Raw genomic sequence first — 26,724 nt, forward strand, 5'->3', positions numbered from 1 at the left:
AGAGAGGAAGGGAGAGATGGGGAGACAGAGAGGAAGGGAGAGATGGGGAGAAGGAGAGGAAGGGAGAGATGGGGAGACAGAGAGGAAGGGAGAGCTGGGGAGACAGAGAGGAAGGGAGAGATGGGGAGAGAGGGATATCATATAATAAGCCTTTTCAGTGGTTACTGTTGCCTCGCCATGCTCTGAGGGGGAGTAGGTCTTGGTAGCTGTTATGCACTTGGTGACTAAGGCATTTGGTAAATGGTCTATACAAACAAGATGTTATTGATCATTGAGGTATTGTATTCTCACAGTTATGCCTGCTGCACGATTCATCACGTACGCACGCACACACACACACACGCACGCACGCAAGCACACACACACACACACGCATGCACGCAAGCACACACACACACACACACACACGCACGCACGCACGCAAGCACACACACGCACACACACACAGCTATATTGTATGCTCAAAAAATATACAGTACCAGTCAAAAGTTTGAACACACCGTGTGCCTTGAATTCTAAATAAATCACAGACAGTCACCAGCAAAGCACCATCACACCGCCTCCATGCTTCATGGTGGGAACCACCGGGGCGGCAGCGTAGCCTAGTGGTTAGAGCATTGGACTAGTAACCGGAAGGTTGCGAGTTCAAACCCCCGAGCTGACAAGGTACAAATCTGTCGTTCTGCCCCTGAACAGGCAGTTAACCCACTGTTCCTAGGCCGTCCTTGAAAATAAGAATGTGTTCTTAACTGACTTGCCTGGTTAAATAAAGGTCAAATAAAAAAAAAACACGTGCAGAGATAATCTGTTCACCTAATCTGCATCTCACAAAGACACAGCGGTTAGAAACAAAAATCTCAAATTTGGAGTCATCAGACCAAAGGACAGATTTCCACCAGTCTAATGTCCATTGCTCCTGTTTCTTGGCCCAAGCAAGTTTCTTCTTATTATTGGTATCCTTTAGTAGTGGTTTCTTGGCAGCAATTCGACCATGAAGGCCTGATTCACGCAGTCTCTTCTGAACAGTTGATGTTGAGATGTGTCTTTTACTTGAACTCTGTGAAGCAGTTATTTGGGCTGTAATCTGATGTGCAGTTATTCTTATTAACTTATCCTCTGCAGCAGAGGTAACTCTGGGTCTTCCTTTCCTGTGGTGGTCCATGAGAGACAGTTTCATCATAGTGCTTGATGGTTTTTGCGACTGCACTTGAAGAAAAAGTTTTCTGGATTGACTGTCCTTCATGTCTTAAAGTCATGATGGACTGTAATTTCTCTTTGATTATTTGAGCTGTTCTTGCCATAACATGGACTTGGTCTTTTACCAAATAGGGCTATCCTTCTGTATACCACCCCTACCTTGTCACAACTGATTGGCTCAGAAATTCCACAAATGAACTTTTAACAAGGCACACCTAGATTGTCAAGAGTGTGCAAAGCTGTCATCGAGGAAAAGAGTGGCTACTTTGAAGAATCTCAAATATAAAATATTTGGATTTGTTTAACACATTTTTGCTTACTACATGATTCCATGTGTGTTGTTTCATAGTTGTGGTGTCTTCACTATTGAATGTGTAATTTTGACGTGAGACTGTGATAGGTAGTTGCATCCATAACCATGGAGAAAGGAAAAGAATCCATGCATGAAAAGACACATTGTTGTTTGTTGTTGGTCCAAAAACACTACTGAAAAACAAATATGCAGCTTACAACAATTAACAAGTTTAAAACCAATGGAACGGTGGTAATCTTGCCTGGTAGAGAATGCATGTGTATCTTGTCCCCACATACAGATTTGGTATCCAAGTCTACAATTAGACACCACCTCCATGCCAATAGGCTATTTGGAACGGTTGGCATAAAAAATACTTTGAGAACAACCAACAGATTTAAACACCTGGAGATTGCTAAACAGCATTGGCACTTGGATTGGAACTGGGTGCTTTGGTGGGTTTGGCCTCAAAAAGGATGCATTTGCAGAAAATAGCCTCATACCTGTGGTGGTGATCTGTGATGTTATGGGGCCATTTTGCCTCCACTGGTCCTGTGGCACTTGTTAAGGTCAACGGCATTATGAACTCTACCAAGTACCAGGACATTTTTGACAAAAACATTTTTGCCTCTGCCAGGAGGCTGAAGCTTGACCACAAGTGGATCTTCCAGCAAGACAATGACCCCAAGCACAATGACCCCAAGCACAATGACCCCAAGCACACACAAAATCTACAAATAAATAGTTAATAACCACAAAACATTTTGCAATGGCCATCTCAGTCTCTGTATTTAGTTGAACCCAATTGAAAACCTGTGGTTTGAATTGAAGAAGGCAGTCCATGAGCGCAGACGAAGAATATCAATAATCTGGAAAGATTCTGTATGGAGGAATGGTCTAACATCCTTCCCAATGTGTTCTCCAATCTCATAAAACGTTATAGAAAAAGGCTAAGTGCCCTTATCCTTGCAAGGGGAGGGTGCATATTTATTACTTGTTTAACAAAATATTTTTCTCTGAGCAATTGTATTTGCAATTTCCCAATGTTTTAAGTATACATTATAGCTCAGTTGTTGTATTACTTATTTTATACAGTCTTCTTTGATCATCTTTATCAAGGATGCTAATCATTTTGGAGGTGACCGTAGATCACGAACACAAACCGTCTCCTATCTCTGAAACCTGAGCTCCCAGATGGATTGAACTGACGGGAAGATGTTGATGACATCACCCATTAGGTTGACTCATATTGATGACATAACCTATTAAGAGCATAACTGATATGACCAGAGATGTTTTGGATGCAGTCATCATTCTTGGTATCAGAACGAGTGATGGTTATGTCACGGGATTCTTCTGTTGAAGGAGAGGTGGACCAAAACGCAGTGTGGTTATTTAGATACATCTTTAATAAAGATGAAAATAGAACAATATACAAAAACAAGAAACATGAAAAAACGAAAACAGCCCTATCTGGTGTAACAAACACAAAGACAGGAACAATCACCCACAAACCCCAACACCAAACAGGGTACCTAAATATGGTTCCCAATCAGAGATAATGACTAACACCTGCCTCTGATTGAGAACCATATCAGGCCAAACACAGAAACAGACAAACTAGACACACAACATAGAATGCCCACTCAGATCACACCCCGACCAAAACATACAAAGCAAACTATGTTCAGGGTGTGACAGGTTAAGTAGTTGGAATACAGCAGGAGTGGGAAAGAGAGAGAAAGAGGAAGTGATGAGGAATGTATGGCTGTAGTGATGGTAGAGGAGAGGAAGTGATGAGGAATGTATGGCTGTAGTGATATAGAGGAGATGAAGTGATGAGGAATGTATGGCTATAGTGATAAAGTTATGAGGAATGTATGGCTGTAGTGATGGTAGAGGAGATGAAGTGATGAGGAATGTATAACTAGTGATGGTAGAGGAGAGAAAGATGAAATGATGAGGAATGTATGGCTGCAGTGATGGTAGAGGAGAGGAAGTGATGAGGAAGGTATGGCTGTAGTGATGGTAGAGGAGAGAAAGTGATGAGGAATGTATGGCTGTAGTGATGGTAGAAATGAAGTGATGAGGAATGAATGGCTGTAGTGATGGTAGAGGAGAGGAAGTGATGAGGAATGTATGGCTGTATGGATGGTAGAGGAGAGAGATGAAGTGATGAGGAATGCTTTTGCTGTAGTGAAGGTAGAGGACAGAAAGTGATGAGGAATGTATGGCTGTAGTGATGGTAGAGGAGAGGAAGTGATGAGGAATGTATGGCTGCAGTGATGGTAGAGGAGAAGACGTGATGAATAATGTATGGCTGTAGTGATGGTAGTAATGAAGTGATGAGAAATGTATGGCTGTAGTGATGGTAGAGGAGAGGAAGTGATGAGGAATGTATGGCTGTAGTGGTGGTAGAGGAGAGGAAGTGATGAGGAATGTATGGCTGCAGTGATGGTAGAGGAGAAGACGTGATGAATAATGTATGGCTGTAGTGATGGTAGTAATGAAGTGATGAGAAATGTATGGCTGTAGTGATGGTAGAGGAGAGAAAGTGATGAGGAATGTATGGCTGTAGTGATGGTAGAGGAGAGGAAGTGATGAGGAATGAATGGCTGTAGTGATGGTAGAGGAGAGAAAGTGATGAGGAATGTATGGCTGTAGTGATTGTAGAGGAGAAGACATGATGAGGAATGTATGGCTGTAGTGATGGTAGAGGAGAGGAAGTGATGAGGAATGTATGGCTGTAGTGATGGTAGAGGAGAGGAAGTGATGAGGAATGTATGGCTGCAGTGATGGTAGAGGAGAATACGTGATGAATAATGTATGGCTGTAGTGATGGTAGAGGAGAGAAAGTGATGAGGAATGTATGGCTGTAGTGATGGTAGAAATGAAGTGATGAGGAATGAATGGCTGTAGTGATGGTAGAGGAGAGGAAGTGATGAGGAATGTATGGCTGTATGGATGGTAGAGGAGAGAGATGAAGTGATGAGGAATGTTTGGCTGTAGTGAAGGTAGAGGACAGAAAGTGATGAGGAATGTATGGCTGTAGTGATGGTAGAGGAGAGGAAGTGATGAGGAATGTATGGCTGTAGGGATGGTAGAGGAGAGAATGATGAAGTGATGAGGAATGTTTGGCTGTAGTGATGGTAGAGGAGAAGACGTGATGAATAATGTATGGCTGTAGTGATGGTAGTAATGAAGTGATGAGAAATGTATGGCTGTAGTGATGGTAGAGGAGAGGAAGTGATGAGGAATGTATGGCTGTAGTGGTGGTAGAGGAGAGGAAGTGATGAGGAATGTATGGCTGCAGTGATGGTAGAGGAGAAGACGTGATGAATAATGTATGGCTGTAGTGATGGTAGTAATGAAGTGATGAGAAATGTATGGCTGTAGTGATGGTAGAGGAGAGAAAGTGATGAGGAATGTATGGCTGTAGTGATGGTAGAGGAGAGGAAGTGATGAGGAATGAATGGCTGTAGTGATGGTAGAGGAGAGAAAGTGATGAGGAATGTATGGCTGTAGTGATTGTAGAGGAGAAGACATGATGAGGAATGTATGGCTGTAGTGATGGTAGAGGAGAGGAAGTGATGAGGAATGTATGGCTGTAGTGATGGTAGAGGAGAGGAAGTGATGAGGAATGTATGGCTGCAGTGATGGTAGAGGAGAATACGTGATGAATAATGTATGGCTGTAGTGATGGTAGTAATGAAGTGATGAGAAATGTATGGCTGTAGTGATGGTAGAGGAGAGGAAGTGATGAGGAATGTATGGCTGTAGTGGTGGTAGAGGAGAGGAAGTGATGAGGAATGTATGGCTGCAGTGATTGTAGAGGAGAAGACGTGATGAATAATGTATGGCTGTAGTGATGGTAGTAATGAAGTGATGAGAAATGTATGGCTGTAGTGATGGTAGAGGAGAGAAAGTGATGAGGAATGTATGGCTGTAGTGATGGTAGAGGAGAGGAAGTGATGAGGAATGAATGGCTGTAGTGATGGTAGAGGAGAGAAAGTGATGAGGAATGTATGGCTGTAGTGATTGTAGAGGAGAAGACATGATGAGGAATGTATGGCTGTAGTGATGGTAGAGGAGAGGAAGTGATGAGGAATGTATGGCTGTAGTGATGGTAGAGGAGAGGAAGTGATGAGGAATGTATGGCTGTAGTGATGGTAGAGGAGAGGAAGTGATGAGGAATGTATGGCTTTAGTGATGGTAGAGGAGAGGGAAGCAGAGGAGTGAATGAAAGGGTCATCATCAGACACATACTACAAACCATATAGTGAAAGAGAGAGAAGAGAAGTGAGACAGCGGAGGAGTGAATGATGAGCCATAAATAACCATGATGATATTGAAAGAAACCGTTGTGATTCACTGAAGCCTGCTATTTGGCTGGTGTAGTTAAGGTCCCTCTGTGTGTGCGTGTTTATGTATTTATGTGTGTGTGTGTGTGTGTGTGTGTGTGTGTGTGTGTGTGTGTGTGTGTGTGTGTGTGTGTGTGTGTGTGTCCAGAAGTAATTGAAACTCAACTCGCACTCCTGTCCACCTCCAGTTACCAGTAGTGTAAAGGAGATCGAGAAGAATTGGGAAAGTGTGGGGGCAGAAGGAGAGTAGTGATGGGGGGACGTGTGGAGGCAGAAGGAGAGTAGTGATGGGGGACGTGTGGGGGCAGAAGGAGAGTAGTGATGGGGGACGTGTGGGGGAAGAAGGAGAGTAGTGATGGGGGACGTGTGGAGGCAGAAGGAGAGTAGTGATGGGAGACGTGTGAGGGTAGAAGGAGAGTAGTGATGGGGGACGTGTGGGGGCAGAAGGAGAGTAGTGATGGGGGACATGTGGGGGCAGAAGGAGAGTAGTGATGGGGGACGTGTGGGGGCAGAAGGAGAGTAGTGATGGGGGACGTGTGGGGACAGAAGGAGAGTAGTGATGGGGGACGTGTGGGGGAAGAAGGAGAGTAGTGATGGGGGACGTGTGGAGGCAGAAGGAGAGTAGTGATGGGGGACGTGTGGGGGTAGAAGGAGAGTAGTGATGGGGGACGTGTGGGGGCAGAAGGAGAGTAGTGATGGGGGACGTGTGGAGGCAGAAGGAGAGTAGTGATGGGGGACGTGTGGGGGCAGAAAGAGAGTAGTAATGGGGGACGTGTGGGGCAGAAGGAGAGTAGTGATGGGGGACGTGTGGGGGGAGAAGGAGAGTAGTGATGGGGGACGTGTGGGGGCAGAAGGAGAGTAGTGATGGGGGACGTGTGGGAGCAGAAAGAGAGTAGTGATGGGGACGTGTGGGGGGAGAAGGAGAGTAGTGATGGGGGACGTGTGGAGGCAGAAGGAGAGTAGTGATGGGGGACGTGTGGGGGCAGAGGAGATTAGTGATGGGGGATGTGTTGGGGCAGAGGAGATTAGTGATGGGGGATGTGTTTGGGGCAGAAGGAGAGTAGTGATGGGGGACGTGTGGGGGCAGAAGGAGAGTAGTGATGGGGGATGTGTTGGGGCAGAAGAAGAGTAGTGATGGGGGACGTGTGGAGGCAGAAGGAGAGTACTGATGGGGGACGTGTGGGGGCAGAAGGCGAGTAGTAATGGGGGACGTGTGGGGGCAGAAGGAGAGTAGTGATGGGGGATGTGTGGGGGGGAGAAGGAGAGTAGTGATGGGGGACGTGTGGGGGCAGAAGGAGAGTAGTGATGGGAGACGTGTGGGGGGGAGAAGGAGAGTAGTGATGGGGGACGTGTGGGGGCAGAAGGAGAGTAGTGATGGGGGACGTGTGGAGGCAGAAGGAGAGTAGTGATGGGGGACGTGTGGGGGCAGAGGGAGAAGGAGGAAGAATGCTTTAGCAAGTACCTGAGGGTTTCCATGGGGATTGCATGTCAACATGGGGAATGTTAATAAACATTAAAGCTGCAATATGTAACTTTCTGGGCAACCTGACCAAATTTGCATAGAATAGATCTGTCATTCTCATTGAAAGCAAGTCTAAGAAGTGGTAGATCTGTTCTATGTGTGCTATTTATATTCTTCCTGTTCTTAAGTTTAGGTTTTGTGTCTTTTACTTTTGGTTTTGTACACCAGCTTCAAACAGCTGAAATTACTATGTTTTTGGTCATGGCAAATATATTTTTTTACAGTGGTTGAGATGGTACAATGATTCTCTCCACTGTGCTTGTTTTGCCACATAAACGGAAATTAGGCAAACTATTTGAATTTTAGCCACCAGCTAGCCTAGTGGTTAGAGCGTTGGGCCAGTTATCAAAAGGTTGCTGGATCGAATCCCCGAGCTGAGAAGGTAAAAATCTGTTGATCTGTAGGCCGTCATTGTAAATAAGAATTTGTTCTTAACTGACTTTCCTAGGTAAATAAAAGGTTACATTTCAAAAATATCAACAACAAAAAACATAGTGCATCTTTAACTTCTTGGATATAGGGGGCGCTCTTTTAATTTATGGATAAAAAAATGTGCCCGTTTTAAGCGCAATATTTTGTCACGAAAAGATGCTCGACTATGCATATAATTGGCAGCTTTGGAAAGAAAACACTCTAAGGTTTCCAAAACTGCAAAGATATTATCTGTGAGTGCCACAGAACTCATGCTACAGGCGAAACCAAGATGATACTTTAACCAGGAAATGGGCAGAATTTTTGAAGCTCTGTTTTCTATTGTCTCCTTATATGGCTGTGAATGCGCCGGGAATGAGCCTGCCCTTCCTATCGTTTCTCCAAGGTGTCTGCAGCATTGTGACGTATTTGTAGGCATATCATTGGAAGATTGGCCATAAGAGACTACATTTACCACGGGTCCGCCCGGTGTCCTTTGTGTAAATTGGTGCGTAATCTTCAGCCGCAGGCATTTTCTCCTGGGATTCAGAGGGGAAAGCACACTTCCACGAACGATATATCATCGAAGAGATATGTGAAAAACACCTTGAGGATTGGTTCTAAACAACGTTTGCCATGTTTCAGTCGATATTATGGAGTTAATTTGGAAAAAAGTTCTGCGTTTTGAAGACTGAATTTTCGTTTTTTTTTTGGTAGCCAAACGTGACGCACCAAACGGAGCGATTTCTCCTAAACAAATAATCTTTCAGGAAAAACTGAGCATTTGCTATCTAACTGAGAGTCTCCTCATTGAAAACATCTGAAGTTCTTCAAAGGTAATGATTTTATTTGAATGATTTTCTGGTTTTTGTGAAAATGTTGCCTGCTAATGGTAACGCTAAATGCTACGCTAGGTGCGCTAGCTGTTACACAAATGCTTATTTTGCAATGGTTGAGAAGCATATTTTGAAAATCTGAGATGACAGTGTTGTTAACAAAAGGCTAAGCTTGAGAGCTAGCATATTAATTTCATTTAATTTGCGATTTTCATGAATAGTTAACATTGCGTTATGGTAATGAGCTTGAGGCTGTATTCACGATCCCGGATCCGGGATGGCTCGACGCAACAGGTTTTTAAGGATGAAATGTCAGAAAGGCATGAGATTGATGTGTGTGTCAGTCAGATGAATATAGATCCAGTCAGATCAGAGGTTACTTCAAGAAAATAAGGGTTTTAAAGTACTGCTGTAGGAGTCCTGTGGTGTGAGCGACTGGATTTGAACCCAGGTCATCTATTCACAACAGGAATGTGTTACCCGCGCTGTGTCTTCAGGTCTCAGACAAGGTTACTCCTCCCATGAGTGTGGTTTTACTGAATCTTCTCTGTTAGAAATGGTTGAGTTGGGATACAGTAGGCAGACACAAATGATGATGAAGTGCTTATTAGTAATTTGCTAATAGTGCTTATTAATAACTTATGTGTTGTCCTTGAGATACATAGTTACACAACACTCTGTATAGAGAAGAACTGGGTGGCAGAGAGAGGGATGAGTGGGGAGGGAGGGAGGGAGTACGGAGGAGGTATTTAAATAAAGTGATAGAGGAGGATGAGAGAGAGAGAGACCCATAGCCTGACTCAAACACCCAGTTACAGATAGGATCGACCGGTGTGTTTGTGTATCACCTCACTGTGGAAATCATTAGGTCAGCTGTGCATTCTCTCTGGAGGGCCTGACGGACAGAAACATGCCAACTCAGCATCAGCTCCCAGCTCAATCAGAATCAGCCTATCAGCCCCCAGCTCAATCAGCATCAGCCTATCAGCTCCCAGCTCAATCAGCATCAGCCTATCAGCGCCCAGCTCTCAGTTGACTCACCCAGTCAGGCTTACAGCCTTAGAGAAACACACATCAATCCGATCACACTTTTCAGCTATTTAGAGTTTTCCATGAATGCAGTCTCCACGAACGCGGTAACATTGCCTTTAAAAGCCGAATCCAAATCCAAGCCTAGGTCACCAGGGTTCCTGAAGTGCAAACTCCACCCACCCAGTTGAGTGGCCGAGCTAAGGCACACATTCTCTTCCACCTAATTTCAAAGACCTATCTGGTTAAATGGCTTATTCCTGGACCCAGCCTTAGTTGAAGCTGACCAGTGAGTGTGAGTGGTGAGTGTGTGAGTGTGTGTGTATAGCTGCGTTTATGAGAGTGCGTCTCCATGGTGTGTTGTTGTGGTAGCTCAGGAATGTATTTTCATAGTTACAGTGGGTGCCAGGTTGCCAGTTTGGGGTCTGAAGATGTGATCAGCGTAGCCAATCAGATCTCACAACAACAATCAATAAAAACAGACTAACTAACAATAGAGTCAACTGTCTATTGCTTTCTCTGTCAGTTTAGTCTCTCTGTCTCTCTCTCTCACACACACACACACACACACACACACACACACACACACACACACACACACACACACACACACACACAGCCTTCTGTGTATTCTCTTTCAGTGTAGTTGCTCAAGACTTGCTCTATAACCTTGGATGTCTTTATTGTTCCCACACATCAAATGGCAATGAATACCCTCTATAGACATCTCCCTCTCTCCCTCCTTCTCCCCCCCCCCCCCCCACACACACAGAGACACACACACACACACATGTCCTCTCCTCCACTCTCCTGCAGTGAGATGTTTGGCACAGTTAATGAGTCAGCACATAGTCACACAGGCTGTCACTCACAGCATGGTGCTAAATACGTTGCTAATGGAGGGATGTGATGAACACTGCATCAGGAACATGATAATGTGCTGCTCAGCTCTGAGAGAGAGAGAGAGACCACAGATGATGCCGTCTGTTCAGCCGTGTTGGTCATGCCTGGGTGGTATAGCATCAGACTGACACCACACACACACGGTACAGCTGGGACTTTGTGCCTTGAATCCTGAACAAAGGCATGAGGACGGTGTGAGTCAAGAACCGAAGGCTTTAGAACTGTGTGTGTGTGTGTTTTGTAGTTGTGTGTGTTTTGTAGTTGAGTGTGTGTTTTGTACTTGAGTGTGTGTTTTGTAGTTGTGTGTGTTTTGGAGTTGAGTGTGTGTTTTGTACTTGAGTGTGTGTTTTGTAGTTGTGTGTGTTTTGGAGTTGAGTATGTGTTTTGTAGTTGAGTGTGTGTTTTGTAGTTGAGTATGTGTTTTGTAGTTGAGTATGTGTGTGTTTTGTAGTTGAGTGTGTGTTTTGTAGTTGTGTGTGTGTTTTGTAGTTGAGTGTGTGTTTTGTAGTTGTGTGTGTGTTTTGTAGTTGAGTGTGTGTTTTGTAGTTGAGTGTGTTTTGTAGTTGAGTGTGTGTTTTGTACTTGAGTGTGTGTTTTGTACTTGAGTGTGTGTTTTGTAGTTGTGTGTGTTTTGTAGTTGTGTGTGTGTTTTGTAGTTGAGTGTGTGTTTTGTAGTTGTGTGTGTGTGTTTGGTAGTTGAGTGTGTGTTTTGTAGTTGAGTGTGTGTTTTGTAGTTGAGTATGTGTTTTGTAGTTGAGTGTGTGTGTGTGTTTTGTAGTTGAGTGTGTGTGTGTTTTGTAGTTGAGTGTGTGTTTTGTAGTTGAGTGTGTGTTTTGTAGTTGAGTGTGTGTTTTGTAGTTCTGTGTGTTTTGTAGTTGTGTGTGTGTTTTGTAGTTGAGTGTGTGTTTTGTAGTTGTGTGTGTGTGTGTTTTGTAGTTGAGTGTGTGTTTTGTAGTTGAGTATGTGTTTTGTAGTTGAGTATGTGTTTTGTAGTTGAGTGTGTGTTTTGTAGTTGAGTGTGTGTTTTGTAGTTGAGTGTGTGTTTTGTAGTTGAGTGTGTGTTTTGTAGTTGAGTGTGTGTTTTGTAGTTGTGTGTGTGTTTTGTAGTTGAGTGTGTGTTTTGTAGTTGAGTGTGTGTTTGAGTTGAGGGTGTGTTTTGTAGTTGAGTGTGTGTTTTGGAGTTGAGTGTGTGTTTTGGAGTTGAGTGTGTGTTTTGGGGTTGAGTATGTGTTTTGGAGTTGAGTGTGTGTTTGGAGTTGAGTGTGTGTTTTGGAGTTGAGTGTGTGTTTTGGAGTTGAGTGTGTGTTTTGGAGTTGTGTGTGTGTTTTGTAGTTGAGTGTGTGTTTGAGTTGAGGGTGTGTTTTGTAGTTGAGTGTGTGTTTTGGAGTTGAGTGTGTGTTTTGGAGTTGAGTGTGTGTTTTGGGGTTGAGTATGTGTTTTGGGGTTGAGTGTGTGTTTTGGAGTTGAGTGTGTGTTTTGGAGTTGAGTGTGTGTTTTGGAGTTGTGTGTGTGTTTTGTAGTTGAGTGTGTGTTTTGTAGTTGAGTGTGTGTTTGAGTTGAGTGTGTGTTTTGGGGTTGAGTATGTGTTTGGAGTTGAGTGTGTGTTTTGGAGTTGAGTGTGTGTTTTGTAGTTGAGTGTGTGTTTTGTAGTTGAGTGTGTGTTTTGTAGTTGAGTGTGTGTTTTGGAGTTGAGTGTGTGTTTTGGAGTTGAGTATGTGTTTTGGAGTTGAGTGTGTGTTTTGGAGTTGCGTGTGTGTTTTGGGGTTGAGTATGTGTTTTGGAGTTGAGTGTGTGTTTTGGAGTTGAGTGTGTGTTTTGGAGTTGAGTGTGTGTTTTGGAGTTGAGTGTGTTTTGGAGTTGAGTGTGTGTTTTGGAGTTGAGTATGTGTTTTGGAGTTGAGTGTGTGTTTTGGAGTTGAGTGTGTGTTTTGGAGTTGAGTGTGTGTTTTGGAGTTGAGTGTGTGTTTTGGAGTTGAGTGTGTGTTTTGGAGTTGAGTATGTGTTTTGGAGTTGAGTGTGTGTTGAATCAGTGTATCTGAGAGGGAGTTTGCTGTATCTGATTATCTGCTCTGAGGTCATTGCTGATTGGTCGATTTGATGGCTGCTCTACTTTCCTTTAAATCAGTCCACCAACCAACCCACAGCCTGACTCAAACACCCAGTTACATATAGCATCGATCTGTGTGTGTGTGTGTGTGTGTGTGTGTGTGCGTGTGCGTGTCTGTCTCACAAAGGAAATCATTGGGTCAGCTGTGCGTTCTCTGTGCAGGGCCTGTCGGCCAGAAACAAGTCAACACACAACTCAGCATCAGCCTATCAGCTTCCAGCCTATAAAAGCCGCATCACAGACAAAGCTCGATTGGACTGAATCCTGGCCTAGGTCACCAGGGGTCGGGTATGCACTATGCAGCGTCTGTACATTTATGTTGAAACCATGACGCCCTAAGGTGCAAACTCGACCAACCCGGTTCAGCGAGCGAGCTAAAGCACCCATCCACCTCATTCCATAGAATTATCTGGTTAAAATACTTACTCCTGCACCCAGCCTTAGTTCAAGCTGACGTGTGTGTGTACGTGTGTACGTGTGTGCGTGTGTACGTGTGTGCGTGTGTGCGTGCCTAACTGCGGTTATGAGAGTGCGTCTCCATGGTGTGTTGTTGTGGTAGCTCAGGAATGTATTTTCATAGTTACAGTGGGTGCCAGGTTGCCAGTTTGGGGTCTGAAGATGTGATCAGCGTAGCCAATCAGATCTCACAACAACATCAATAAAAACAGACTAACTAACAATAGAGTCAACTGTCTACTGCTTTCTCTGTCAGTCACACACACACACACACACACACACACACACACACACACACACACACACACACACACACACACACACACACACACACACACACACACACACACACACACACCCAGCCTTCTGTGTATTCTCTTTCAGTGTAGTTGCTCAAGACTTGCTCTATAACCTTGGATGTCTTTATTGTTCCCACACATCAAATGGCAATGAATACCCTCTATAGACATCTCCCTCTCTCCCTCCTTCTCCCCCCCCCCCCCCCCCCCCCCCACACACACACAGAGACACACACACACACATGTCCTCTCCTCCACTCTCCTGCAGTGAGATGTTTGGCACAGTTAATGAGTCAGCACATAGTCACACAGGCTGTCACTCACAGCACGTTGCTAATGGGGGGATGTGATGAACACTGCATCAGGAACATGATAATGTGCTGCTCAGCTCCACAAGAGGGTGTGTGTGTGTGTGTGTGTGTGTGTGTGCATGGTCAACCTTATCTAAACTATTTGGTTTCACCAAAATAATGTTTCCGGTCAACAGAGGCATTTACAATATTTTTAGGCACAATTGGTGAGTTGAGTTGGTGGCTGATGAAGGTTTGATGGGTGGAGTAGACACTCCCTACAGACGTTGAGTTGGTGGCTGATGAAGGTTTGATGGGTGGAGTAGACACTCTTTGCAGACACAACAGACACTATTAAAGGGGCAATCAGCAGTTGCTACATACATTTTTGGACTTAAAAATGTATGATATGCACCCATTGATTCTTGAAGAATATAAACTTATTAATGCCTCATGAGCTTAATTCCCCATCTTAGTACCCCATCAGAACCCAAAATGTACGGTTGTTTTACTCCAATGTAAACAAAGAAAATGTAAACAAACACTATATAGTCCCAAAACTATGGTTAAAACGGTCATTTTCATTTCATGGATGGTGGATGGTCAGGCATTGCATCATGGATGGTCAGGCATTGCATCCATAGCTCTGTCTATGAATTCAAGTGAGGTTACATTTCTTCAGCCCCATCCCTCAGCTTTTTACCGGACCAGGGAGGGGAGTCCGCTTTGTTATTGTTTCTACTGACACTTTAAAGTCAAAAGCTGTTTTTGTCAGTGTGAGGATGTGTGCTTTTAAAAATCAGCCTGTTCTGAGAGCAGGTGTTATGTGATCCAGTGGTTTGTTAGAATGGAGGGGCAGCAGCACAGTGATACACTGGCCATGAAGTAAGTAAGTGTGTGTGTGTGTGTGTGTGTGTGTGTGTGTGTGTGTGTGTGTGTGTGTGTGTGTGTGTGTGTGTGTGTGTGTGTGTGTGTGTGTGTGTGTGTGTGTGTGTGTGTGTGTGTGTGTGTGTGCTGTTCTGTCGCTTTTAGTGCTGAGCTGTTGGAGTTGGCCTTTTAGCATGCGTGGGAGCAGTGTGCCTGTCTATGCTTTTCTTCAACCCCCCCACCGTCATGCTTGACTGCCTAACCTGTCACTCCTCGCCCAGAAAGTCCGTGATCTGCCTATGTGAGTGTGTGTGTGTGCAGTAGAGAGCAGGTGTATTGTGCTGGGCTGGTCAACTTGATGCCACATAAACCCAGTAGTGCTGAAACAGTTGAACAGACAGTAGAACAGACAGTAGTCCTGATGACAGTTGAACAGACAGTATAACTGACAGTAGTCCTAATAACAGTAGAACAGACAGTAGAACTGGCAATAGTCCTGATAACAGTTGAACAGGCAGTAGAACTAACAGTAGTCCTGATAACAGTTGAACAGGCAGTAGAACTAACAGTAGTCCTGATAACAGTTGAACAGACAATGGAACAGACAGTAGAACAAAGGGTAGTCTTGATAACAGTAGAACAGACAGTGGTCCTGATAACAGTGGAACAGACAGTGGAACAGACAATAGTCCTGATAACAGTGGAACAGACAGTGGAAGAGACAGTAGTCCTGATAACAGTTGAACAGACAGTAGAACAGACAGTAGTCCTGATAACAGTTGAACAGGCAGTAGAACTAACAGTAGTCCTGATAACAGTTGAACAGACAATGGAACAGACAGTAGAACAAAGGGTAGTCTTGATAACAGTAGAACAGACAGTGGTCCTGATAACAGTGGAACAGACAGTGGAACAGACAATAGTCCTGATAACAGTGGAACAGACAGTGGAAGAGACAGTAGTCCTGATAACAGTTGAACAGACAGTAGAACAGACAGTAGTCCTGATAACAGTTGAACAGACAGTAGAACAGACAATTGTCCTGATAACAGTTGAACAGACAGTGGTACTGATAACAGTGGAACAGACAGTGGAACAGACAGTAGTCCTGAAAAAGGTGGAACAGACAGTAGAACAGACAATAGTCCTGATAACAGTGGAATAGACAGTGGAAGAGACAGTAGTCCTGATAACAGTTGAACAGACAGTGGTACTGATAACAGTGGAACAGACAGTAGAACAGACAATAGGCCTGAAAACAGTGGAACAGACAGTGGACCAAACAGTGGAAGAGACAGTAGTCCTAATAACAGTTGAACAGACAGTTGAACAGACAATAGTCCTGATAACAATTGAACAGACAGTTGAACAGACAATAGTCCTGATAACAATTGAACAGACAGTGGTCCTGATAACAGTTGAACAGACAGTGGTACTGATAACAGTTGAACAGACAGTAGAAGAGACAATTGTCCTGATAACAGTGGAACAGACAGTAGAACAGAAAGTGGAACAGACAGTAGTCCTGATAACAGTTGAACAGACAGTGGTCCTGATAACAATGGAACAGACAGTGGAACAGACAATAGTCCTGATAACAGTGGAACAGACAGTAGTACTGATAACAATTGAACAGACAGTGGTCCTGATAACAGTGGAACTGACAGTGGAACTGACAGTGGAACAGACAGTAGTCCTGATAACAGTGGAACAGACAATGGAACAGACAATAGTCCTGATAAGTGGAACAGACAGTGGAACAGACAGTGGAAGAGACAGTAGTCCTGATAACAGTTGAACAGACAGTAGAACAGACAGTAGTCCTGATAACAATGGAACAGACAGTGGTCCTGATAACAATGGAACAGACAGTGGAACAGACACTAGTCCTGATAACAGTGGAACAGACAGTGGAACAGACAGTAGAACAGACAGTAGTCATGATAACAGTAGAACAGACAATGATACAGACAGTTGAACAGACAGTAGTCCTGATATCAGTTGAACAGACAGTAGAACAGACAGTAGTCCTGATAGTAGTAGAACAGACAATGATCCAGACAGTGGAACAGACAGTGGAAGAGACAGTAGTCCTGATAACAGTAGAACAGACAGTGGAACAGACAGTGGAACAGACAGTAGTCCTGATAACAGTGGAACAGAGAGTAGAACAGAAAGTGGAACAGACAGTTGTCCTGATAACAGTGGAACAGACAATGGAACAGACAGTAGAACAGACAATAGTCCTGATAACAGTTGAACAGACAGTATAACTGACAGTAGTCCTGATAACAGTTGAACAGGCAGTAGAACTAACAGTAGTCCCGATAACAGTACAACAGACAGTAGTCCTGATAACAGTGGAACAGACTGTTGAACAGACAGTAATCCTGATAACAGTGGAACAGACAGTAGAACAGACAGTAGTCCTGGTATCAGTTGAACAGACCGTGGAACAGACAGAACAGAGGGTAGTCCTGATCACAGTAGAACAGACAGTAGAACAGACAGTAGTCCTGATAACAGTGGAACAGACAGTGGTCCTGATAACAGTGGAACAGACAGTGGAACAGACAGTAGAACAGACATTAGTCATGATAACAGTAGAACAGACAATGTTACAGACAGTTGAACAGACAGTAGTCCTGATATCAGTTGAACAGACAGTAGAACAGACAGTAGTCCTGATAATAGTGGAACAGACAGTGGAACAGACAGTAGAACAGACATTAGTCATGATAACAGTAGAACAGACAATGATACAGACAGTTGAACAGACAGTAGTCCTGATATCAGTTGAACAGAGAGGAGAACAGACAGTAGTCCTGATAACAGTAGAACAGACAGTGGAAGAGACAGTGGAATATACAATAGTCCTGATAACAGTAGAACAGACAGTGGAACAGACAGTAGTCCTGATAACAGTGGAACAGACAGTAGAACAGAAAGTGGAACAGACAGTAGTCCTGATAACAGTTGAACAGACAGTGGTCCTGATAGCAATGGAACAGACAGTGGAACAGACAATAGTCCTGATAACAGTGGAACAGACAGTAGTACTGATAACAATTGAACAGACAGTGGTCCTGATAACAGTGGAACAGACAGTGGAAGAGACAGTAGTCCTGATAACAGTTGAACAGACAGTAGAACAGACAGTAGTCCTGATAACAGTTGAACAGACAGTGGTCCTGATAACAATGGAACAGACAGTGGTCCTGATAACAATGGAACAGACAGTGGAACAGACAGTAGTCCTGATAACAGTGGAACAGACAGAACAGAGGGTAGTCCTGATCACAGTAGAACAGACAGTAGAACAGACAGTAGTCCTGATAACAGTGGAACAGACAGTGGTCCTGATAACAGTGGAACAGACAGTGGAACAGACAGTAGTCCTGATAACAGTGGAACAGACAGTGGAACAGACAGTAGAACAGACATTAGTCATGATAACAGTAGAACAGACAATGATACAGACAGTTGAACAGACAGTAGTCCTGATAACAGTGGAACAGACAGTGGAACAGACAGTAGAACAGACATTAGTCATGATAACAGTAGAACAGACAATGATACAGACAGTTGAACAGACAGTAGTCCTGATATCAGTTGAACAGAGAGGAGAACAGACAGTAGTCCTGATAACAGTAGAACAGACAGTGGAAGGGACAGTGGAATATACAATAGTCCTGATAACAGTGGAACAGACGGTGGAAGAGACAGTAGTCCTGATATCAGTTGAACAGACAGCAATTCTGATATCAGTTGAACAGACAGCAATTCGGATAACAGTTGAACAGACAGCAGTTCTGATAACAGTTGAACAGACAGTTAAACAGACAGTAGTCCTGATAACAGTAGAACAGACAGTAGAACTGACAGTAGGCCTGGTAACAGTTGAACAGACAGTAGTCCTGATAACAGTTGAACAGACAGTAGAAGAGACAGTAGTCCTGATAACAGTTGAACAGACAGCAGTTCTGATAACTGTTGAACAGTCAGTGGAAGAGACAGTAGTCCTGATAACAGTGGAACAGACAGCAGTTCTGATAACAGTTGAACAGACAGTTAAACAGACAGTAGTCCTGATAACAGTCGAAGAGACAGTAGAACAGACAGTAGTCCTGATAACAGTCGAAGAGACAGTAGAACAGACAGTAGTCCTGATAGCAGTAGAACAGACAATGATCCAGACAGTGGAAGAGACAGTAGTCCTGATAACAGTGGAACAGAGAGTAGAACAGAAAGTGGAACAGACAGTTGTCCTGATAACAGTGGAACAGACAATGGAACAGACAGTAGAACAGACAATAGTCCTGATAACAGTTGAACAGACAGTATAACTGACAGTAGTCCTGATAACAGTTGAACAGGCAGTAGAACTAACAGTAGTCCCGATAACAGTACAACAGACAGTAGTCCTGATAACAGTGGAACAGACAGTGGAACAGACAGTAGTCCTGATAACAGTGGAACAGACAGAACAGAGGGTAGTCCTGATCACAGTAGAACAGACAGTAGAACAGACAGTAGTCCTGATAACAGTGGAACAGACAGTGGTCCTGATAACAGTGGAACAGACAGTGGAACAGACAGTAGTCCTGATAACAGTGGAACAGACAGTGGAACAGACAGTAGAACAGACATTAGTCATGATAACAGTAGAACAGACAATGATACAGACAGTTGAACAGACAGTAGTCCTGATAACAGTGGAACAGACAGTGGAACAGACAGTAGAACAGACATTAGTCATGATAACAGTAGAACAGACAATGATACAGACAGTTGAACAGACAGTAGTCCTGATATCAGTTGAACAGAGAGGAGAACAGACAGTAGTCCTGATAACAGTAGAACAGACAGTGGAAGGGACAGTGGAATATACAATAGTCCTGATAACAGTGGAACAGACGGTGGAAGAGACAGTAGTCCTGATATCAGTTGAACAGACAGCAATTCTGATATCAGTTGAACAGACAGCAATTCGGATAACAGTTGAACAGACAGCAGTTCTGATAACAGTTGAACAGACAGTTAAACAGACAGTAGTCCTGATAACAGTAGAACAGACAGTAGAACTGACAGTAGGCCTGGTAACAGTTGAACAGACAGTAGTCCTGATAACAGTTGAACAGACAGTAGAAGAGACAGTAGTCCTGATAACAGTTGAACAGACAGCAGTTCTGATAACTGTTGAACAGTCAGTGGAAGAGACAGTAGTCCTGATAACAGTTGAACAGACAGCAGTTCTGATAACAGTTGAACAGACAGTTAAACAGACAGTAGTCCTGATAACAGTCGAAGAGACAGTAGAACAGACAGTAGTCCTGATAACAGTCGAAGAGACAGTAGAACAGACAGTAGTCCTGATAGCAGTAGAACAGACAATGATCCAGACAGTGGAAGAGACAGTAGTCCTGATAACAGTAGAACAGACAGTGGAACAGACAGTGGAACAGACAGTAGTCCTGATAACAGTGGAACAGAGAGTAGAACAGAAAGTGGAACAGACAGTTGTCCTGATAACAGTGGAACAGACAATGGAACAGACAGTAGAACAGACAATAGTCCTGATAACAGTTGAACAGACAGTATAACTGACAGTAGTCCTGATAACAGTTGAACAGGCAGTAGAACTAACAGTAGTCCCGATAACAGTACAACAGACAGTAGTCCTGATAACAGTGGAACAGACTGTTGAACAGACAGTAATCCTGATAACAGTGGAACAGACAGTAGAACAGACAGTAGTCCTGGTATCAGTTGAACAGACCGTGGAACAGACAGAACAGAGGGTAGTCCTGATCACAGTAGAACAGACAGTAGAACAGACAGTAGTCCTGATAACAGTGGAACAGACAGTGGTCCTGATAACAGTGGAACAGACAGTGGAACAGACAGTAGAACAGACATTAGTCATGATAACAGTAGAACAGACAATGATACAGACAGTTGAACAGACAGTAGTCCTGATATCAGTTGAACAGACAGTAGAACAGACAGTAGTCCTGATAACAGTGGAACAGACAGTGGAACAGACAGTAGAACAGACATTAGTCATGATAACAGTAGAACAGACAATGATACAGACAGTTGAACAGACAGTAGTCCTGATATCAGTTGAACAGAGAGGAGAACAGACAGTAGTCCTGATAACAGTAGAACAGACAGTGGAAGAGACAGTGGAATATACAATAGTCCTGATAACAGTAGAACAGACAGTGGAACAGACAGTAGTCCTGATAACAGTGGAACAGACAGTAGAACAGAAAGTGGAACAGACAGTAGTCCTGATAACAGTTGAACAGACAGTGGTCCTGATAGCAATGGAACAGACAGTGGAACAGACAATAGTCCTGATAACAGTGGAACAGACAGTAGTACTGATAACAATTGAACAGACAGTGGTCCTGATAACAGTGGAACAGACAGTGGAAGAGACAGTAGTCCTGATAACAGTGGAACAGACAGAACAGAGGGTAGTCCTGATCACAGTAGAACAGACAGTAGAACAGACAGTAGTCCTGATAACAGTGGAACAGACAGTGGTCCTGATAACAGTGGAACAGACAGTGGAACAGACAGTAGTCCTGATAACAGTGGAACAGACAGTGGAACAGACAGTAGAACAGACATTAGTCATGATAACAGTAGAACAGACAATGATACAGACAGTTGAACAGACAGTAGTCCTGATAACAGTGGAACAGACAGTGGAACAGACAGTAGAACAGACATTAGTCATGATAACAGTAGAACAGACAATGATACAGACAGTTGAACAGACAGTAGTCCTGATATCAGTTGAACAGAGAGGAGAACAGACAGTAGTCCTGATAACAGTAGAACAGACAGTGGAAGAGACAGTGGAATATACAATAGTCCTGATAACAGTAGAACAGACAGTGGAACAGACAGTAGTCCTGATAACAGTGGAACAGACAGTAGAACAGAAAGTGGAACAGACAGTAGTCCTGATAACAGTTGAACAGACAGTGGTCCTGATAGCAATGGAACAGACAGTGGAACAGACAATAGTCCTGATAACAGTGGAACAGACAGTAGTACTGATAACAATTGAACAGACAGTGGTCCTGATAACAGTGGAACAGACAGTGGAAGAGACAGTAGTCCTGATAACAGTTGAACAGACAGTGGTCCTGATAACAATGGAACAGACAGTGGTCCTGATAACAATGGAACAGACAGTGGAACAGACAGTAGTCCTGATAACAGTGGAACAGACAGAACAGAGGGTAGTCCTGATCACAGTAGAACAGACAGTAGAACAGACAGTAGTCCTGATAACAGTGGAACAGACAGTGGAACAGACAGTAGTCCTGATAACAGTGGAACAGACAGTGGAACAGACAGTAGAACAGACATTAGTCATGATAACAGTAGAACAGACAATGATACAGACAGTTGAACAGACAGTAGTCCTGATAACAGTGGAACAGACAGTGGAACAGACAGTAGAACAGACATTAGTCATGATAACAGTAGAACAGACAATGATACAGACAGTTGAACAGACAGTAGTCCTGATATCAGTTGAACAGAGAGGAGAACAGACAGTAGTCCTGATAACAGTAGAACAGACAGTGGAAGGGACAGTGGAATATACAATAGTCCTGATAACAGTGGAACAGACGGTGGAAGAGACAGTAGTCCTGATATCAGTTGAACAGACAGCAATTCTGATATCAGTTGAACAGACAGCAATTCGGATAACAGTTGAACAGACAGCAGTTCTGATAACAGTTGAACAGACAGTTAAACAGACAGTAGTCCTGATAACAGTAGAACAGACAGTAGAACTGACAGTAGGCCTGGTAACAGTTGAACAGACAGTAGTCCTGATAACAGTTGAACAGACAGTAGAAGAGACAGTAGTCCTGATAACAGTTGAACAGACAGCAGTTCTGATAACTGTTGAACAGTCAGTGGAAGAGACAGTAGTCCTGATAACAGTTGAACAGACAGCAGTTCTGATAACAGTTGAACAGACAGTTAAACAGACAGTAGTCCTGATAACAGTCGAAGAGACAGTAGAACAGACAGTAGTCCTGATAACAGTCGAAGAGACAGTAGAACAGACAGTAGTCCTGATAACAGTTGAACAGACAGTAGAACAGACAGTAGTCCTGAAAACAGTGGAACAGACAGTAGTCCTGATAACAGTGGAACAGACAATAGTCCTGATAACAGTGGAACACACAGTGTTACAGACAGTAGTCCTGATAACAGTTGAACAGACAGTGGAACAGACAGTAGTCCTGAAACAGTGGAACAGACAGTATTCCTGATAACAGTGGAACAGACAGTAGTCCTGATAACAGTGGAACAGACAGTGTTACAGACAGTAGTCCTGATAACAGTGGAACAGACAGTGTTACAGACAGTAGTCCTGATAACAGTGGAACACAGTGTTACAGACAGTAGTCCTGATAACAGTGGAACAGACAGTAGTCCTGAAAACAATGGAACAGACAGTGTTACAGACAGTAGTCCTGATTACAGTGGAACAGACAGTAGTCCTGATAACAGTGGAACAGACAGTAGTCCTGATAACAGTGGAACAGACAGTGTTACAGACAGTAGTCCTGATAACAGTGGAACAGACAGTGTTACAGACAGTAGTCCTGATAACAGTGGAACAGACAGTGTTACAGACAGTAGTCCTGAAAACAGTGGAACAGACAGTGGAACAGACAGTAGTCCTGAAACAGTGGAACAGACAGTATTCCTGATAACAGTTGAACAGACAGTGGAACAGACAGTAGTCCTGAAACAGTGGAACAGACAGTATTCCTGATAACAGTGGAACAGACAGTAGTCCTGAAAACAGTGGAACAGACAGTAGAACCCATGGAGCTCCAGCTCTGACCTAACAGAATGTAAATAAGAGGACAATTATTCCCAGAGCTAAATGCAGCGCTAGTGTCCAGACTGCATGACCCCTGGAAAATGTTACCTGAGTCTCACTCTTTCTCTCTTTCGTTCTCTTTCTCTCTCTCTGTGTGTTTCTCTAGCTGAGATCGACACCACACCTCCACCTTCCTCCCCCTCCCCCTCTCCAGCCATAGGGAACACAGACAGAAACTCACCCAGGGGGAGAGGGCCCGAGGCTGGGTTAGGGCCCAGGGTGGGAAGAGGGCCCGAGGCTGGATTAGGGCCCGGGGTGGGGATGAGTGCCGCTGGTGATCTGCTAGAGTCAGTCCTGGCTCAGAAGGATCATCTCTTCTCCCAGACAGGGGGAATGGTCCTGCCCTCCGCTCTGCCCCAGGACCTGCTGCCTCTCCTGGGGAGAGAAATGAGCACAGGGGGCCTGTCTGGAGGTCTGTCTCTGGATCAACAGGGTCTGTTGAAGAGGATACAACCCCCAGTTTCACAACCCCACGACAGCGGATCACCCCTCCCTTCACAGCTCTCCCAGCCCGACAGCAACCCCCTCACCTCCTCCTCTCAGCCCGTGACACACACACCGCCGGGACAGCGAGATGAGGTCACCACTATCGTCACGGCGACCGTGGACGCAGACACAGACATGGATGCAGAAACACCTTCACCGGGTATAAGTGGTATACATTAGACCAGGGGTTGGAACCAAAATTATTTTAAATCTTTTCGTTCTGAACAGAAACATACTTTTTTTTAGTTCCGTCCAGCAAAATAAAGTTCCTAACTAGTTTGAACAACAAAAAAGTCAAGTTTTATATCGTTCCTTTCTGTTCATTTTTGAACCTCTGAAATCCTTATTTAATTTTTTTTTTTTAATTGCTCATTAAATTTAATTAAACTTCACCAGTGCAGGTACACCCTGTATATAGCTCCACATTGATCTGGTACTGGTAATCCCAGTGCAGTTTGCTATGCTAAAGTTGTTTACGGGCTTGATGGAAAGACAAGTGTAGGGCACGAGATGCAACTTAACATTTTGCAGGAGAGAGCGAGAGAGGGTGAAGGGCATCTTGTTATGACATGCATTATCTGAATTAGACCCACAGAATTATACCTACGGAGGAGCGGCTTCTATGGAGGAACTTTTAATGTCTTTGAACTTCAGAGACTTGGCTTAACATTGGACCAGAGCAAGCTAGCTAACAAGCTTGTGCATGCAGAGCAGCACCAGAATTAAAAACATGTCTTACCTTTTAGTAGTTAATGAATCCAATGTGAAATGTGATAACTATAGTATCCCTAACTAGCGTAGAAAATTACCCTCCCTTAACCCAGACGATGCTGGGCCAATTGTGCGCCGCCCTATGGGACTCCTGATCACGGCCGGTTGGGATACAGCCCGGGATCAAACCTGGGTCTGTAATAACGCCTCTAGCACTGTGATGCAGTGCCACTGCGCCACTCGGGAGGCCAAATCCATTATTTTCGAAATAAAAATCTCTCTCCCTATCTTCCGTATCATGCATGTAGCTATCGTCAATAGGCTACAGTAGCCTATGCTTCGGGGCGGTAGCGGCAGGTAGCCTACTCATGGACACTCTAAGAAGTTTCTGATTGACATAGGGAGGACTTTGCATAGGCACTTTGTTATGTTTGTTTGTGGGACTGGGAAATATACCCGGAACATAAACAATACTTTATTAACCGGTTTCCATGCTTTTAAAATAACGGTTCTGTTCCAGAACAGTATAGATCACTTTCGTTCCCGGTTCTGTTTCTTGAACAATGTCCTTATTTTCTGGTTTTCAGTTCTGTTCTCTGAACCGTTCCAACCTCTGCATTAGACTAGACTAGTGCATCATCAATGTCAGAGAACACCCTGTCCTTTTACAGAAAGCAGTTGTTGATGTTGTTTACCTTTCTCTCACTGAAGACAGAGATGTGCTTATCTCACCAGCATCTTGGATTACACTGTGAAATACATTTCTCAAATATTATATTGTTAAATCGATGTTTGTCCTCTCCTCTTATCTCTAGCTGTGTCTGGCTGTATGGTGAATTTCTCCGACCCCGAGGGATACATAGACTCTTCTGATGACCCCCCCCTCCCAGATGGAACATTCCTACACTGTACATACACCGTCACTGTGTACACAGGCTATGGAGTCGAGCTACAGGTAAACAAACAAACACACATGTGCTTTCACTGAGTGATGTTATATGCATAAGTTTGTATGTGAAAACTATATCATGCATACATTGTATCTGAACTCACTTCAGTGGCGTTAAAGAGGGAGGCTCGACTGGTGCAGGCACATGAGCAGATCAGATACACCACTGGAATGCCGATGAAGCTGTTTACATGTCCTAATCATTTGAAAGATTGCTCAGAAAACCAGGTGTTTTTAATTAACGTACGCTTACTTTCGATATAAAAATATAGTTTAATATCGAATTATTAGTGTGCATGTAAACGTACTCAATGACACAGACACGGACACACAGACTGCGTTGTGATTGCTGACTCTGTATTGATCTCAGGATTGTCTCTGACCCCTAGTGATCTGGAGTACCAGATCAATGTGGAGCTATATACAGGGAGTACCAGTACCAGATCAATGTGGAGCTATATACAGGGAGTACCAGTACCAGGTCAATGTGGAGCTATATACAGGGAGTACCAGTATCAGATCAATGTGGAACTATATAGAGGGAGTACCCGTACCAGATCAATGTGGAGCTATATACAGGGAGTACCAGTACCAGATCAATGTGGAGCTATATACAGGGAGTACCAGATCAATGTGGAGCTATATACAGGGCGTACCAGTACCAGGTCAATGTGGAAATATATAGAGGGAGTGCCAGTACCAGATCAATGTGGAGCTATATACAGGGAGTACCAGTACCAGATCAATGTGGAGCTATATACAGGGAGTACTAGTACCAGGTCAATGTGGAGCTATATACAGGGATTACCAGCACCAGATCAATGTGGAGCTATTTACAGGGTGTACCCGTACCAGATCAATGTGGAGCTATATACAGGGAGTACCAGATCAATGTGGAGCTATATACAGGGCGTACCAGTACCAGATCAATGTGGAGCTATATACAGGGAGTACCAGTACCAGATCAATGTGGAACTATATACAGGGAGTACCAGTACCAGATCAATGTGGAGCTATATACAGGGAGTACCAGTACCAGATCAATGTGGAACTATATACAGGGAGTACCAGTAC

At 43.9% G+C, this 26,724-nt stretch overlaps 1 protein-coding gene across 1 annotated transcript in view; it reads left to right on the forward strand.

Annotated features, from left to right (window-relative positions):
* LOC109868483 (seizure 6-like protein) overlaps positions 1-26,724 on the forward strand; it is a 56,609-nt gene that overhangs the window by 9,502 nt on the left and 20,383 nt on the right. The window contains exons 2-3 of the mRNA XM_031802651.1: positions 23,611-24,150; positions 25,517-25,656. Of these exons, the coding sequence (XP_031658511.1) occupies positions 23,611-24,150; positions 25,517-25,656 (680 nt within the window). The remainder of the gene's footprint in view (positions 1-23,610; positions 24,151-25,516; positions 25,657-26,724) is intronic.

This window comes from Oncorhynchus kisutch, linkage group LG23 (assembly GCF_002021735.2).
Source record: "Oncorhynchus kisutch isolate 150728-3 linkage group LG23, Okis_V2, whole genome shotgun sequence".
Classification (NCBI taxonomy): Eukaryota; Metazoa; Chordata; class Actinopteri; order Salmoniformes; family Salmonidae; genus Oncorhynchus; species Oncorhynchus kisutch.